The 16,526-nt window shown below is 40.8% G+C and overlaps 1 protein-coding gene across 4 annotated transcripts in view; it reads left to right on the top strand.

Moving 5' to 3' along the window:
* Positions 1-16,526, top strand: part of b4galnt1 (beta-1,4-N-acetyl-galactosaminyl transferase 1) — an 83,913-nt gene that overhangs the window by 50,885 nt on the left and 16,502 nt on the right. For all 4 annotated transcript variants that reach the window (NM_001126696.1, XM_012956466.3, XM_012956468.3 and 1 more), the window contains 3 exon segments: positions 5,447-5,650; positions 13,977-14,150; positions 14,675-14,781. In NM_001126696.1, the coding sequence (NP_001120168.1) occupies positions 5,448-5,650; positions 13,977-14,150; positions 14,675-14,781 (484 nt within the window). In that variant the 5' untranslated portion in view covers position 5,447.

Raw genomic sequence — 16,526 nt, 5'->3', positions numbered from 1 at the left:
TAAATGTTCAGGCACATGTGGCAGATATTGGTGCTGAAACACAAGAGTTTGCATTTTCAGAGCCAATATCCACCGCAATTGCCTATACCCAGGCTGATGTAATGGTTTCAGGTGCAGGCAAGGAAGAAGGCTGATGCCAGCTTGTAGTCTGCAAGTAACATTTCTCATTTTATACTTTATTTCCAGGGGCACTTTGAGCTATAAAAGATTGTTTGTGCCATGTTTATGTATGTATATATTTACACACTGTATATTGCTATATAATATGGTGCATGGTGGGTTAGTGCAAACACACAAACAAACCTTGAGAGATCTAAGCCCTCCCTAAACCAGAAATTCTACATTCTGCCGCCTATGCACAATTCTTACTTGAAACACTAATGGTGATTAAAGTAGCATAATCCAAACAGAATTGGTCTGATCAGTACACCCATGAAGTAGCTAGCTGGATTTACATGGGAATTGCAGACCCATCTGCTACTGCATGGATCCCATCAGCCACATTCAAATATAAAGTTGGAGAGCAATACAAGCATGCAAAAAGTTCTTGGGGTGTCCAATATGTGCTGTCATTGACTATTGGCCCCATTTGACAGTACACCTGGTTTTTGTAACCAAAACTTGCCTCCAAACCAAGAATTTAAAAATAAGCAGCTGCTTTGAGGCCACTGGGAGCAACATCCAAGGGGTTGGTGAGCAACTTGTTGCTTCTGAGTCACTGGTTGGGGATCACTAATACCGAATTGGACAGATAACCCCACTTTTGTAGCTTCCCAGTGATGGGTTAAAATGACTGAATATTGTGGCACATGTAGACCTTTTCGTATGTGCAACCTTGATGCTTTTTTTACATATAGTCCTTAATATATTTATCCTGCTGTTATGAACTCATCAGTGAAACCTGGCCTGTACATGAGATGCTGTTTTGCATAGCAAACCAAATCAGCTTTTTGCCACTGGTAGCTCAGGTAGCTCACACCTGCCTGTCATGTAAATATTACATGACCAGAAAAGATTTTTGTGGTTTTTTTTTCTAAATTACTTATGCACTGACTCCCAAGCTATTCATTTCATCTCTGTCTTTTTGAATGTTATACTATGGCAGCTGTAGTATCTAAACTTAATTCAACATTCATGAATTTCTTTGTGTGTATTTTAGTTGTAAGGTTTAGTGGCAAATATATTACCCAAAATAAGTCCCTTGGCCCACAGACACAAAAGTATCTCAGATCCAGTATCATCTGGTACAGACCTGGTAACAGAAACTAGAACAAGTAGGTCAGTTTCTAGTGAAGAGTGTGCTGTTTACGATGTGGAGTGTAAAAAAATCTACCCTATCTGGAATGCAATACACAGTCCATGTGGTACAAGAGAAAGCTGCTTGGTCAATGGTAGGGCTGATAGTAATAATAAGTTCTTATGACCGGTGAGTTATATCACAGGTATGGGATCCCTTATCCAGAAACCCGTTATCCAGACAATTCCGAATGACAGAAAGGCCTTCTCCCATAGACTCCATTATAAACAAATAATTCTAATTTTTAAAAATGATTTCCTTTTTCTCTATAATTATAAAACAGTACCTTGTACTTGAGTCTAACTAGGATATAATTGATCCTTATTGGAGGCAAAACAATCCTATTGGGTTTATTCAATATTTAAATAATTTTTAGCAGACTTAAGTTATGGAGATCCAAATTACGGAAAGATCTCTTATCTGGAAATGCCTAGTTCCCAAGCATTCTCAATAACAGGTCCCATACCTGTACTGTATATACAAAGTAATATAGCCATTCTATTTCATCCTCTTTTTTTCTACCATGGGGTCCCACTGATGCTGAGATCCCCCTGGGCCACCCTAAAATCTGTCCTGCTTATATTGTATTCAGTGTCGGCCTACGTAGGCCTGCGCTTCAAACTTTTTTTGATCCTCTTGTAGATTGTAAGCTCTTTTGGGCAGGGCTGCGGAATATGTTGGCGCTTTATAAATAAATGTTAATAATAATCCACTTCTCACTCAACCTAGTTTTTTTCTTTATGTACTATAATCTATTCTTCTTTATATTGTAGTCAATTTGTTCTCATAGAGAAATAGGAAATGACCATGAATTAGGCCAAATGGCTAGAAGCAGGAGGGCCCACTGACACCTGGAGTTTTCCTGGTATCCCTATGGGCCAGTCTGACACTGATTCTATTTAAATGTTAATTATATAATTGTGAGAAAAAGTTGTTTTATTTCAAATATTTTAAAACATATGAGAAGTTATGCTTTTCCTTCACCTTTCCCTTTGCTAATGATACATAAAACATGTGATAAGGTGATATTGATTTACGGAGTGGTTATCTTAGCACACTTTTGTAATTTCTGTCTTAATAACTAAGTGTTTGCCCTGCTCGCAAGAGTCTGTACATTCCATCTGTAATAATAAGGGTGTTTGAACAAATTTCCAAAGACTTAAAGAACCAAATCATGTTCCGACAGGCTTAAATACTGTCACTACTATTTGTCTGTGCCCCTTTGCTCGTACTCCTCTTCACTTAAAGCTGGGATTAAGCAAGGGACACATACCTCCATATTTAATAAAAGGCTTTGTGCTTGCCTTGGTACAGTAACCCATAGCAACCAATAAGATGTTTGCTTTTAAACAGGTGACTAGTAAATGCTGCCTGCTGGTTGGTTGCTATCGGTTACTGCACCTGAGCAAATGTGGAGAATTTAATTCTTTTCTAATTAAAGATCTTAAAAAAGTACAGTTAAAATAAAAAAAATTGAAGAATAAATTTTGATTTCTATAGATATATTATTATATATATTTTTTACATTATTACAAGATTATTTTCAATGAATAAAACTTGAAAATGCTGAGATCACTGTTTTTTGTTTTTTTTTTTGCTGCAGTTTGCTTAAAACAAAGTAAAAATATGGTCTTTAACAAAAAAGCCCCTTGGTGCCTTTTATTACATAACCCCAATAGTGTCTAGGACGAGTATTTGCCATTACATTACACACTTCATAAAATAATAGGTATGTACACCCTCTAGTAACACCTATCAAAATGAAGCCAAGAGATACAGGTATAGGACCTGTTATGCAGAATGCTTGGGACCAAGGGTATTCTGGATAAGGGGTCTTTCTATAATTTAGATCTCCAGACCTTAAGTCTACTAAAAAATCAATAAAACACTAATAAAACCCAATAGGATTATTTGGAATTCAACAAGGATTATTTATATCTTAGTTGGGATCAATTACAAGGTACTGTTTTATTACTACAGAGAAAAGGGAAATCAGTTTTAAAATTCTGAATTATTTGATTAAAATGGAGTCTATGGGAGACAGGCTTTCTGTAATTTGGAGCTTTCTGGATAACGGGTTTCCAAATAAGGGATCCCATACCTGTACTGGCACCCAAGGCATGTACCTCCCCTGCCTGCCCTGCTTGCCACCCACCTTGCTTGGCCACCCACCTGCATACTACAGGCCACAACATCTGCTCCCTCGGCTTGCTATTCCAGATCCACCCCCTTGATACCCCAGTTCACTCACTCTTTCACTCTTTTGCCCCATTTTTTGGGGAATTGCTCCCACCCCCAGTCTAGTTGTCTCCTTGCCACTTATCTTTCTCACTTCTAGCTGGCTGCTAGGATGGCAGCCAATTAGCAGATGAGAGACAATTGCAGTTCATTTTTTTTCCTGTAATAAAGGAACGCTGTCATTGGCTACACACATGTTACTTTGCTTCTTGAGGCTGATTAGGAAATGCCATAACTTGTAATTGCACTTGCAGAGTCATTGCTCTCTGTTCACTTGTGCAAAGAAGCTGCTAGTTTCTGCTCAGTTTGTGAACACAGTGTGGGTCTTTATTATTCACGGGAGGTGCCGTTGGCTGCAGAACTGTACACAACATATTGTTGTGGGTTTAGGAGGCACAAAGTGGGCTTAGGCCCCATGGGGATAGGGTGGCAGCAAGGCCCATATTTCAGTGCACCCACGCAGGAGGTGTGGTGAGGTCACCTGCCCAGTATTTCACCATCTTGGTAAATCACAAACTAGGGCCATGGCAGTATTACAGATTAACCAGCAATATAAATTATGCCTGTAAATTTGTAATTTCCTACCTGTTCCTGGGCAGCCTTTTAAACCCTACACCCCGGCTACCATTCCTGACACCTCAATCCACACATTGCGCAGATGGCACTCTAAACACTCCTTAAAGTGAGGATTTTTTTAGCTGCTGTAGCAATAGGAACAGGATGACTTGAAAAAAAGGTCCTTTATGGGGTTTTCGGGGTGGCATAACAGAAATTTTTAAAAAAACTGTCAGTATCTGTAACCATTTTGTAGGTGTCGAGGCTTATATCTACAGTATGGAAACAACTCTGCAAGGAAACACATTAGAGCTTTCTTATCTGTCAAGCAATAAACCAGCAAAAATCGTTTTCCTAATCACTAGTAGAGTATATTGTGTAATATTCATAAGCATACTTAGTCAGGGGGCTTTGCTTAAAGGGGTTGGTCACCTTTAGATTAACATTTAGTATGATGTAGACATTTATAATCCAAGACAATTTGCAATTAGTCTTCATTTTTTATTTTTGTGTTTTTCTATGATTTAGGTTTTTGTTTGGCATCTCTACAGTTTGGTATTTCAGCAGCTTTCTAGTTGCTAGGGTATTATTTATCCTAGCAACCAGGGAGTGGTTTGAATGAGAGATTTTGTCCCATTTTGCTTTGCCGAAAAATAAGCGAAATGTATTGAAGTCAATAGGTGACAAATTTTACATATGCCAAATTTTTACGCAGGCAACATTTTTTACACGCAACTTTTTTTTATACTAGACAATGGGCCTATTTTGTATCAGCAACATTTTGGTCTCTGCGACATTTTGACATTTTTGCCTCGGTGACATTTTTTGTCTTGGCGACTTTTTTGTTGTGGCAAATTTTTGCCAGTTTCGCAAAATAATTTGCTGATCGCAAAATGCAGAATTTCGCTGCAAATCCATGCCTGCCAAAAAAGTTCACTCATCACTAATGAGAGACTGAAATATAGATAGAATAGGGCCTGAACAGAAAGATAAGTAATAAAAGCAACAATAACAGTCAAATTGTATCCTCACAGAGCAATAGGTTTTTTGGGCTGCCGGGGTCAGTGACCCCCCCATTTGAAAGCAGGAAAGAGGCAGAAGAGGAAAACAAATAATGAAGTAAGTATAAAAAATAAATAATGAAGACCCACAGCAAGTTGCCAGGAATAAGTCATTCGACAGTTCCAAAGTTAACTTAAAGCTGAACCACCCCCTTAATGATACATTGGTTGCTTTGTTTGTAATTCTGTGTGTTCAATGTATAAACCTATTCATTATTATTATTGGTGCTTTATAACTATATGTTAATAATAAACAAAACAAATGCTAATATGGTAGTATTGTTTATTTCCTCAGCATGCGCCTCACTAGGAAGCTGTGTGCCGCTCTGGTGGTGATTGTGCCCCTATCCCTTCTCTGCTTTCACATCTTTACCAAGCCTTCCAGTGTAGTGAATGTCTGGAACCGGGAAGCACCCAAAGATCTGCTGGACCCCAGTGTATTTCAGCCATCTGAGAAACTGTCTCACATACCATTCAAGTGGAAAGAAGATGTATTGCAGTATGTACCATTACATTTTCATGTATATTTGTAGTTGTAGATTGGCCGTTCCTGATATACATGTTTTCTTTTGAATTCAGGTTTATTTAGGGTCATTCTGAATTGCTTGTCACTTGGCAGCCACAGTAAATAGGCAAGAAAGTGCTAGCATTTTAGCCATGAGGCAATAAGAATGTCCGTGGAGAGTGAGCCAGGACCTTGGAACGACAGGGCCAGGGTTGCCATATTTATTTTTCCAAACCAGCAAAACTCAGTTCTAAAAAACTTTTGATACTTTGAAAGTAGCCCAAAAATAGCCCAATATGTGCAATGAAAATGCACAAAGTGCAAAATATATATGGGAAATTCATATTCTTGCCGGTGGGATGTCATGTCGCCCGCAATAGTGAAGACTTATCGTTTTCATCCAGCACAAGATACGGCCCGCGCCGCTAAATGCTCTGAGAATATTTCTTGAAAAGGTATCATTTCCCCCTGCCTCCTATTGGTTTAAGCATATTTTCCTGTAGGATTCATACACAATAGGAGGGAGTTTTTAAAACGTTTTTTGGTTAAATATTAATATTTGTTCAAAGAACACCAGGTAAGATTATCAGATCCTAGACATTAACGTATAACAAACACTTCTGTTAGTGAAGGTCAGATTATTACATTTGGCTTAATGGAATACATTATGATGTGATGTATATATTCATATAATACACAGGATATCCCATAAATAATATCCTTATAAATGATGCTTACTGATGTAATTTCTGTCACATGACTCACTGGAACTTGTTTATTATAATAAATAATGTACCCCTGTTGTAAATTATAAGGATATTAGAAGTCACCTTAGAGCTAGATGATCTGTACAAAAACCTTTGGCCTTTTGCTGCTGGGAGCAGCTTGGCTGGGGGTTGCAGCTTGGCAGTATAGCAAGTTAAAGTATAGTAATTTTAAGTATACTTTAGACAGTGTTGGACAGCAGTTTAAACAGCAGTGAACAAACTCCATCTGGGACAAAACTCACAAAACTCACTTCATTCCTGTTGATTGTATGCATGGTGCTCCCTAAGGTAGTCTCTTCCTTTAACCCTCCTGTTTCCTGTCCATACTCCATACACATATCCTCCTCCCTGCTCCCATCTACATACTCCGGCTCCTTTACCCTCTATAACTACTTACGTCACCTCTGTTCCCCGTATGCGGAGGCGCAATCATTTCAAATCCTCTGCTCACGTCTTCTCACTACTCTTCCTACTATTGCTGGCTGCAGGGGATGTCTCTCCAAACCCCGGGCCCTGCTCCATACCTACTTATATCCGTCCTCGGCCTTCTGTCCCCATGCCTAAAACCTGTCGCTCTGCTGTTTCTAACCTTATTCAGGTTCCCACCCATCCCTCCTCCTGCCTTCCGTTTTCTTGTGCCCTTCTTAATGTCCGTTCCTTAACTAACAAAGCTACACTAATCCATGATCTGTTCTGCTCTAAATCATTTCATCTCCTCACACTAACAGAAACCTGGCTTTTGCAGAATGACACCGCCACTGAAGCTGCGCTCTCTCATGGCGGTCTGTCTTTCTCCCACACCCCCCGGACCACTGGACGCGGTGGGGGAGTTGGAATTCTCCTCCCGTTGCCGGTTCGCATCTATTCCTATTCCCCCAGCTTTTTTGTTTAGTTCATTTGAGGTGCATGCCATTCAGATCTTCCATCCTCTCTATGTAAGGGTGGCTGTCATTTACAGGCCCCCGTCAGCCTCCTCCCCTGCTACCTTCCTCTCTGATTTTGAAACCTGGCTCTCCTTTTTCCTCTCTACTGACGGCCCTGCAATCATCCTTGGGGACTTCAACTCCCACATTGATGACCTCTCGCAACCCTGGCCCTCACGTTTTCTACGCCTAACCTCCTCTTTTGAGCTCCAGCAGTGGACAAATGCTCCGACTCACAAGGATGGCCACTTTCTGGACTTAGTCTTTACCAAAAATCTGTCCCTTTCGGATTTTAACAGTGTCCCCTTCCCCTTCTCTGACCATCACCTGGTTACATTTTCTGTCTCTCACTCTCCTTCCCAACCTGCTCCTTCCCCCACTGTATTAATTAGAAACACACGTGACGTAGATCTTCCGGCTTTAACTCGCTCTTTCAGGTCCAGTCTCTCCTCCTTTAATGAGATGTCTGACCCTGATACCCTGGTTAGCGAGTACAACAGCATTCTAGCCTCCACAATTGACTTATTTGCACCCCTTCAGCCTAAGCGCACTCGGGTGCAAAACCCCCGCCCCTGGCTGAATGTGCAAACCAAATTCCTACGCTGTACGAAGTCTGCGGAACGTATGTGGAGAAAATCCCGTACGCAAGCAGACTTTATCCACTATAAATTCCTATTGGCCTGCCTCAATTCTGCCCTGTCAAAGGCTAAACAGGAATACTACAACACCCTCATAAACAGTAATAAATCCAACCCTAAACGCCTATTTTCCATATTCAATACCCTTCTGCAGACCCATCACCTCACTTTATGCACTCTCCCCAGGACTTTGCTGATTTCTTCCTGAACAAAGTGGAGTCCATCCGCAATCAAATTCCCCCTTCTAATAATACGAACCAGCTCCTCCTTCCTCAGCCCCCCTCTGCATGTCTTAGCTCATTTGGTCCCGTAACTGGCTCTGAAGTCTCCCGGCTTCTTTTGTCAGTTCCGCTCACCACTTGCTCTCTAGACCCCATGCCTTCTTCTCTGCTCAAACACTGTGCTGCTGAGCTTACTCCGGCTCTTACTCATATCTTCAACTCTTCTCTGTCTTCTGGAAGTTTCCCCTCTTCATTCAAACAGGCCTGTGTCAAGCCCATCCTTAAAAAGGCCACGCTGGACCCGGCCTGTCTCTCTAACTACCGTCCTGTCTCGCTTTTACCGCTCGCCTCCAAAATCTAAGAGCGCATTGTCTTCTCCCGTATCACTAACTTTCTAAATGCACATAATTTACTGGACCCGCTGCAATCTGGCTTTCGGCCTGCACACTCTACTGAGACAGCGCTGTGCAGAGTTACAAACGATCTTCAGGTTGCCAAAGCCAATGGTCACTTTTCCGTACTAATCCTCCTAGATCTATCGGCTGCGTTTGATACGGTTGACCACTCCCTCCTGATGCAAATTCTGCATTCGATTGGTCTCCGCAGTCAGGCTGCATCCTGGATCTCTTCCTACCTCTCTAACCGTTCATTCACTGTCTCCTTTGCTAACAAAATCATCTCCAGTTCCTCTTAATGTGGGGGTACCTCAAGGCTCTGTACTTGGGCCATTGTTGTTCTCCCTCTACACGCTGTCTTCGGGAGATCTTATCCGTTCATTTGGCTTTAAATATCATCTGTATGCTGATGATACCCAAATTTACTTTTCGACCCCTTCATTAACAGTTGAAAATGAGACTCATATCTCTAACTGCCTCCTGGCTATCTCTAATTGGATGAACCAACGCCACCTCAAATTGAACCTAACAAAAACTGAACTAATGATCTTTCCGCCTAAGCCTGGTCCTACTCCCCCCTTTTCTATCTCTATTGAAGGCACCCCGGCCTCCCTAACTCCCATCTTTCCCCCCTACAGTCTATATTAAACACTGCTGCCAGAATTCTCCTCCTCTCATCCAGGAGAGTTCAGGCCCTTCCCCTGCTAAAGGCCTTATCGTGGCTTCCTATTAAACAAAGAATAGTGTACAAACTCCTTCTCCTAACCTTCAAAGCCCTCCATTCCTCTGCTCCTCACTACATCTCTTCCCTGGTGTCTCCGTACGTTCCTGGCCGACTCCTTCGTTCCTCGCAGAGCAACCGTTTGGTTGCGCCCCCCACTCCTACTGCTGTTTCCCGCCTTAAACCTTTCTGCCTGGCTGCCCCTTACATTTGGAATGCCCTCCCCGATTTCCTCCGGAGAGAATCCTCCCTCAGTCTTTTTAAATCTAAACTTAAAGACTACCTTTTGGAGCACTCACCCAGCACCTGATCTGGGAACTGGCACTTATATTGTAGTGTCACCCACTGTGACCTACAGCACTTACATTTGCCCATTTGTGTCTGTTAGTTACCCCTCCCATATAGATTGTAAGCTCTACGGGGCAAGAACCTCGTTCATCTTGTTTCTGACTCTTATTGCAACTGTACCTTGTATTTATTTGTATTTATTGTTGTACTTTGTATTTATCCATTATCTTTAACCCCGTTTGTATTAATGTATTCTACTGTACAGCGCTGCGTACATAAGTAGCGCTTTATAAATAAAGATATACATACTTACATATAGTCATTAAACTCCATTTATAATATCCTTATATTTTACTATGGGGGTACATTATTCACTATATAAATGGTGCTTAGGGTAGAGATCTCCAACCTTTTTAACCATGAACCAAATTCTAATCTAAAAAAAGTTGGGGAGCAACGCAAGCATAAAAAAGTTCCCAAGAGTGCCAAATAAGGGCTGTTATTGTCTATTTGGTAGCCCCTATATTGACTGGCTGACTACAGCAACCAAAACTTGCCACCAAGCCAGAATTTCAAAAATAAGCCCCTGCTTTGAGGCCACTGGGAGCAACATACAAGGGGTTGGGGAGCAACATGATGCTCACGAGCCACTGGTTGGGGAACACTGGCTTAGGGACATAAAGCTCATGTAATTGTTTTTCAAACTTTGAAACATGCATATAATTCTGGTGTCTCAACAAAGTGTCCTTCAATATCAGTTTGTCCTTCTTTTACCCTGAGAGGACTACTGATTTTATGTATAAATTACAGGGATGAAAAAATCACTGTGTTCCCCTTCACTAAAAAACTACTGTTGATGTGGCTGTATACAGGGATCACAGTATCCTTTGAAATAATTAAATCAGAAATGATTAAAACAGAAGTCATTTTTCTTCAGGTCCTGAACTAGAGGTAGGCAGAAGAGGCACGTGCCTGGAGAGCAACATTTTCTGCCTGCCAACCTGGCCTGTCTGTCTTGTCTGTAGCTCCCGCTCCTCCCCATGCCCCAAATAGCCGCTTATTACATCACATGGTTAATGAGAAAATGAGAGAGATTTACTGAGTGCAGTTAGTGGGTTGGAGCGAGAGGGAAGGTGACAAGCAGGAGGTGTGGTGATCTGGGTCCTGCCTTGGGCTCATGAAAGGTTTTGCCAGGCGCTGAGCAACTCTTTTGTCTTTTGCTACATTGTTTTAGGAGTCAGAACCAGATACAGGAGTGCAGATATTGATTTCAGTATTAATTATACAAATAACTTTATAATAGTTCATATGGTGCAACAGTGCAGACCATAAGGCACTGTAATCAAGTCTACTTTCAGCGATGTCTCAGAGGCATACTGAATGTTGCTGCTCCACTGTACAAGATTAAGATTAATGAGAGAAAAAATATATACTTTAAAAAAAAACACCTGCGTCATATGGCAAGTAAAGCATGGTACTTCCAGAACATGGCATGAGATTGTGTTGATTTATTGTAATAATCTTTATTAGTGAGGTGGGGCATGCTCATTCCTTTATTCGGTACGGGGTAAAGAACATAGGTTGGAAAGGTGAAGGAATGTTAAATTTAGATGTAACAGAAATGTGAGAGAGATAATGTAGCATGGACTGGAAAATGGATATAAATATTGCAGAGCCCAAGACAAGAAAGAGCCTTGCCACTGTAACAGTTGTGGCAAAATGGGATTGCAGGAAAACAGACGGACCATTGGGGTCCTAATTGATGTGCAGTTCTTATGTAAATAATAATAGGGTGTACATATAACATGCACTCACAAATACACAGAACAGGTGCCAGTGGGATGAATTCTATCCCTTTAAAGTAAATCTGCACAAAATGTTTCCCTGGGCACTTTTACAGTTGACTTTTTAAAATGATCCAGTTTTTTTTTTTTTTTAAATGTGGCATTAATCTAATACTGTATGCAATGATCTGGCCCTGGGGTTATTTGTCCTGTGCAGGGGGCCTCTACAATCAGTAGCCTTCTGTAAATGGTATCTCCCTCCAACCAGTGTTAGTGTTAGTGTTCCTTCCACTGGATGGATGGAGAATGTCTCCATGCCCATTACCCAATATAGTTTTTTGATAGCTGCTACAGCCCAACTTCTATGTCCTTGTAGGTTAGCAGATATGTTTAAACTGTTCAACAGTTTAATGCCTAAGTAGTAGAAGTGCAAAAAAACCCTGCCTTTACGATGTCACATGTTTTATACACGTTTTTAAAGAGCTAATTCTCTTCAGGGTACACACAGCTTTTTTAGGGTAATGGCACAGCAGGACATTGTGAGTTCTAGGGTGCACTAAACTGCTTGCTTTGGCAGTCACCTAGTGCAAGCGTTTGGCTTGGAAATCACAAGCACTAAATATCTCTATGCATAGTGGTTAATGGTGGCACAATAAGAGTAGCTCTAAAAAGCTACTGCAGGAGACAAAAGGTTAAAATGATAAGAGCATATGTAGGGAAAATATAGCCAGAAAATACAAGTTCCTCTGATCAGCAAATGCAGATAGATTACATTTAATGTTAATGTTTAATGTTACCACTAGGCATGTTATACTGTCTAAAAGAAAAACTGCCTCCAGTGGTTAAATGCAGTTATTTCATGATTGTTGGAAAAAACACAATTTGTTGTTGAAACTGAGCAGAGAAAATAAACCTTGACTTTTGAAATATGCACCACAAAGTGCCATAAGGCTCATTAGTCAGTTCGATTTTATTCTGAAAATGATGACCTTTGTGTATGACATCTGCAGTTTGGCGATTTTTCTTTTATTAAGATAATATTCTGGGTAGTATATTAAGATAGTATTCTGAAAAAATAATATCAACACTAAGGGGCTGATTTACTAATCCACGAATCCGAATCCCGAATGGGAAAAAATTGGATTGGAAACGAACATTTTGCAACATTTTCCGTTGCGACTTTTTCGTGAATTGTCGCAACTTTTTCGTAGCCGTTACGACTTGCGCGAATTGACACCACTTTTTTGTATTGAGCGCTAGTAAACGGCGGGCAAACCTTTCCGATTTTTTCGCGACGGCTACGAAAAAGTCACGACAATTCGCGCAAGTTGTAACGACTACGAAAAAGTCGCGACGGCGACAAAAAAAATCGCAAAATACCGATCATTACGAAAAAAAAACGCATTCGGACGCTTTCGATCCGTTCGTGGATTAGTAAATCAGCCCCTAATAGTACTAATTGGACTTGGGCCACCATTGGGGGGAAAGAGGGGGCCCAGTAAAATCCTCTCCCATAAGGGGGCCTGGCTGGGTCACAAACGTTACACAAATTGTGTGTGTTACATATAAAGTTATGTCAAAATTATGCAATTTAAGTAACTGCCACAAAAACTGCCTACTTATCTTATCTAAAAAAATTTACCTAACTTAAGGTGGCCATACACGTGGCGATCTGACGATGTTTCGTACGACCATCGGTCGCACGAAACATCGTAAGATCCGCCACACACCATTCAGGGCTGAATCGGCAGGTAAGGAGGTAGAAACAATACCTCCTTCTGCCGATTCAGCGCTGAAGGGAGATTTTGGTCAGGCGCCTTCTATGGCGCCCGATCAAAATTTTCCAACTGGTCCGATCGGCGAGTCGACCGATATCAGCAGGTTCCTGCGATATCGGTCGACTCGCCAACATACCATACACGCACCGATTATCGTACGAAACGAGGTTTTGTACGATAATATCGGTGCGTGTATGGCCACCTTTACGTAATGCCAAGAAGCTTTACAGGGGCAGGCAGGGGCAACCTCCACTGACCACCAATCAATTAAAAAACTTATGGTAAATTCCACTTCCCTCAGTAAACTGACTGACTTATTAGCACATTAATTATTCATTTTAACTATTTATACAAACTGCTTATTATTGATTAGTGTCAGGTATTTTACTGGAAGCTATTTCACTGAATTATATGAGTTAGCTCCTTAATGAACTTTCCAGCAGTGGGAATAGTTATTGGGCCCCACAGCAACATCATTCTTATATCAGGCATGATTCCATATCAGGCAATGACAGCCAGTCCAGGGGCAGGAAGGAGCATGGGTTTACACTAAGGGCAAATTTCATGTACTGACTGTTAATTAGCACATTAATAAATGAAACTCTTTATATGAACTTCTTATTATAGAGCTTTATATGAGCTGTTTATATCGAACACACAAGGTGCATGGCCAAGATTTTGGTAGTACACACTTGTGTTGTACAGAAGTTTCTGGTGGCAGCCCTGAATTGGACTAATGATATGAGTAGCACACACTTCTATAGCGGGGATAGTCTGGGTAATTATCATTTGTCTTGTCACACAGGTTGCTTCCAAAGAACAGTTGCAAATGTGAGGCCGAAGCCACTCTGAACGTTCCTTTCAGACAGGAGCTTTTTGGAAAGCCCTACGCAGTAGAATTTGCTTCATCTATTGACGAATCCCAGCTTGATGAAACCAAAAAACGGAGAGAGCAGGAATACAAGAAATATAATATAAGGTGAGAGAACAAGAAGACAAAGGTGATTAAGGTGGGAACTAAAAAAACTTGAGAAAAGAAAGGAGCAGAAGGGCACCTAGGGGAACAATATGGAGTGTGGTGTGGGGGGGGGAAGGCATCCGTGGGGCTACAGGTAGTATCTAGGCACCAAGGATAGGCAGTATAGTGGGGTAAAAACTAGAATAAAACCTAGATGGTTAAAATGTGGTGGGCGTAGAAAGGCCTTTTCGGAGATGAAGGATCAAGGCCACACATTTTGTAGAATACTGTCCTTAAATGTAACAAGGGTGTCTAGAAACCTCCTTATGTATTGTTTCCTGTGAAAAGCTTAATTTCTAGTATTCATGTGACCTATTTTACTTGGATATACTGTCAGAGATTCCAGAGAGCTATTGTACATAATATGTACAGAAAATGTCATTTTAATACTTTTTATGGCTTACTGAAAACTGAGATCTTGTCCAGTATTTTGTCAGATTATTACTATTATCATTTTTTCATAACTTTTTTGGTTTTATGTTCAGGTATCACAATCCAACAGACAGGCTTATCATTGCAAAGGCCAACTCTCCGCTGCAGTATCCTACACAGGGGGTTGAAGTCCATCCGCTTAAGACAATAATTATACCAGGTGAGGGATTAGTAATGTTCTGTTCACACATGGTATTCTGAATCATCAGTTGCTTGGCAAACATGCAATGTTTCTATTTATTGCGTTAAACTGTTCCTGTTATTGTGTTGCCCTTTTATTACAGATAAGTGTGAAATCCTTCCCTATCTTGTGACTAAAGGTAGCCATACATTATAAGATTCACTTTTTTGGAGAGATCGCCAAACGAGCAGACTTTCCCAAATGTGCCCACCTAAGGTGGGCCATACCAGGCTAATTGAATTACAATGATGGAGATAGAAGTGGTCAGAGCTACGACAGTATCAATTTGCTGATGTGGTCCCCAATCTGACTAACAAAATCAAACTTGGCCAATCGACACCGCCCGAGTTTTGGCCAGATATTGGTCAGGTAGGGCCGTGGTGGGTGGCCATACACAGGCAGATAAGCTGTCAAATCAGTCTAGAGGACTCGAGTCAGCATTTTAAATCTGCCCGTGTATGGCCACCTTAAAGTTTGTGTTAAGATGGCCATACAGAGGACAATTACATATGCTATCTGTTTGGCCAGCCCCCCTGGCTGATCAGACAGAAAGACCATCTATTATTGCAATCATTCAGACACACATCCCAAGCAAGTGAAACTGGAAAAGCAACTTCTTCATCTGCCAATGAACAATGCACTGGCCAACTTGTTGCATTGTAATTTAAGATTTTTAAACATGCCCAATCAATGAACCAATCAATAACTATAGTACAGATCAGTCCACTATCAACGTACAGAATATCATATGATTTTATCAGCATGTACATAGGCCAGCTTTAGGATGGCAGGGAAATAACAGTAAGAGTACAGGTAAGTCTTTAAGTAATTTGGATCTCCATACTTTAATAATCTAGTCTATTTTAAAAATCATTTAAACATTAAATAAACTCAATAGGATTGCTTTATCTTATTTGAGATCAGGTAAAATGTTCTATTTTTTAATTACAGAGACATTTATTTTTTAATTATTTGATTAAAATGGAGTCTATGGGAGATGACCATAATCTGGAAAAAATAATAATCTGGATAACAAATCCCATACCTGTAGTGGAAACCAGAAAGCGGGTAGAGATAGACAGAGGTTTGCTAACTGTATGTGATATTTTGCACTTTAGGGGCAATAGTTACATTTACAAACAAGCCTTATGCATTTTGTTAATAATTAATTAAACAAAGGAGAAGTAAACCCTCTATAATGAGTCCCCTTCTCTTGCCGATCAAATTCCCAGGTCCTCAATCTGGATCTTCAAATACAGTACAAAAACCGATCAGCACCAGAGGCTAAAAGACAATAGAAATAGAAGCAATAGTCATTTGCAAACGGCAAACGGTAACTATGTAACAGAGCAACCACAAATATAGTAGCCGCACATCCCGTGTCTTTATCAGTTCATGTGATGGTGCTTTCACTCCTTTTAATAAAATGTGCCCGCTTACCCTTTCCCAGGGCATGGAATCCTACTAGGAGCATATCAGATATCTTCATAGACTTTCCGTTGTCTCTCTGTAAACATATTAAGAAGCATGGGCAGCAACCATTGTGTAACTCATTTTATTAGTTTAAACGAACAGAGTCCCTTAGTGAGTCTAGGCAAACCTGCAAGAGTAGTGCCAGTCTCTCCTCTCTCGGGAGGTGACGTTCGCCTAACGCATTTCGCTGTTTCCAGCATCCTCGGAGGAGTCCATTTATTAGCACATGGTTGTTGTTTGCAAATGACTAT

The sequence above is a fragment of the Xenopus tropicalis genome, chromosome 2 (assembly GCF_000004195.4).
Source record: "Xenopus tropicalis strain Nigerian chromosome 2, UCB_Xtro_10.0, whole genome shotgun sequence".
NCBI classification, from domain to species: Eukaryota; Metazoa; Chordata; class Amphibia; order Anura; family Pipidae; genus Xenopus; species Xenopus tropicalis.
Note: the sequence above shows the minus strand (reverse complement) of the source record. Positions and strands in the feature narration are given on the sequence as shown.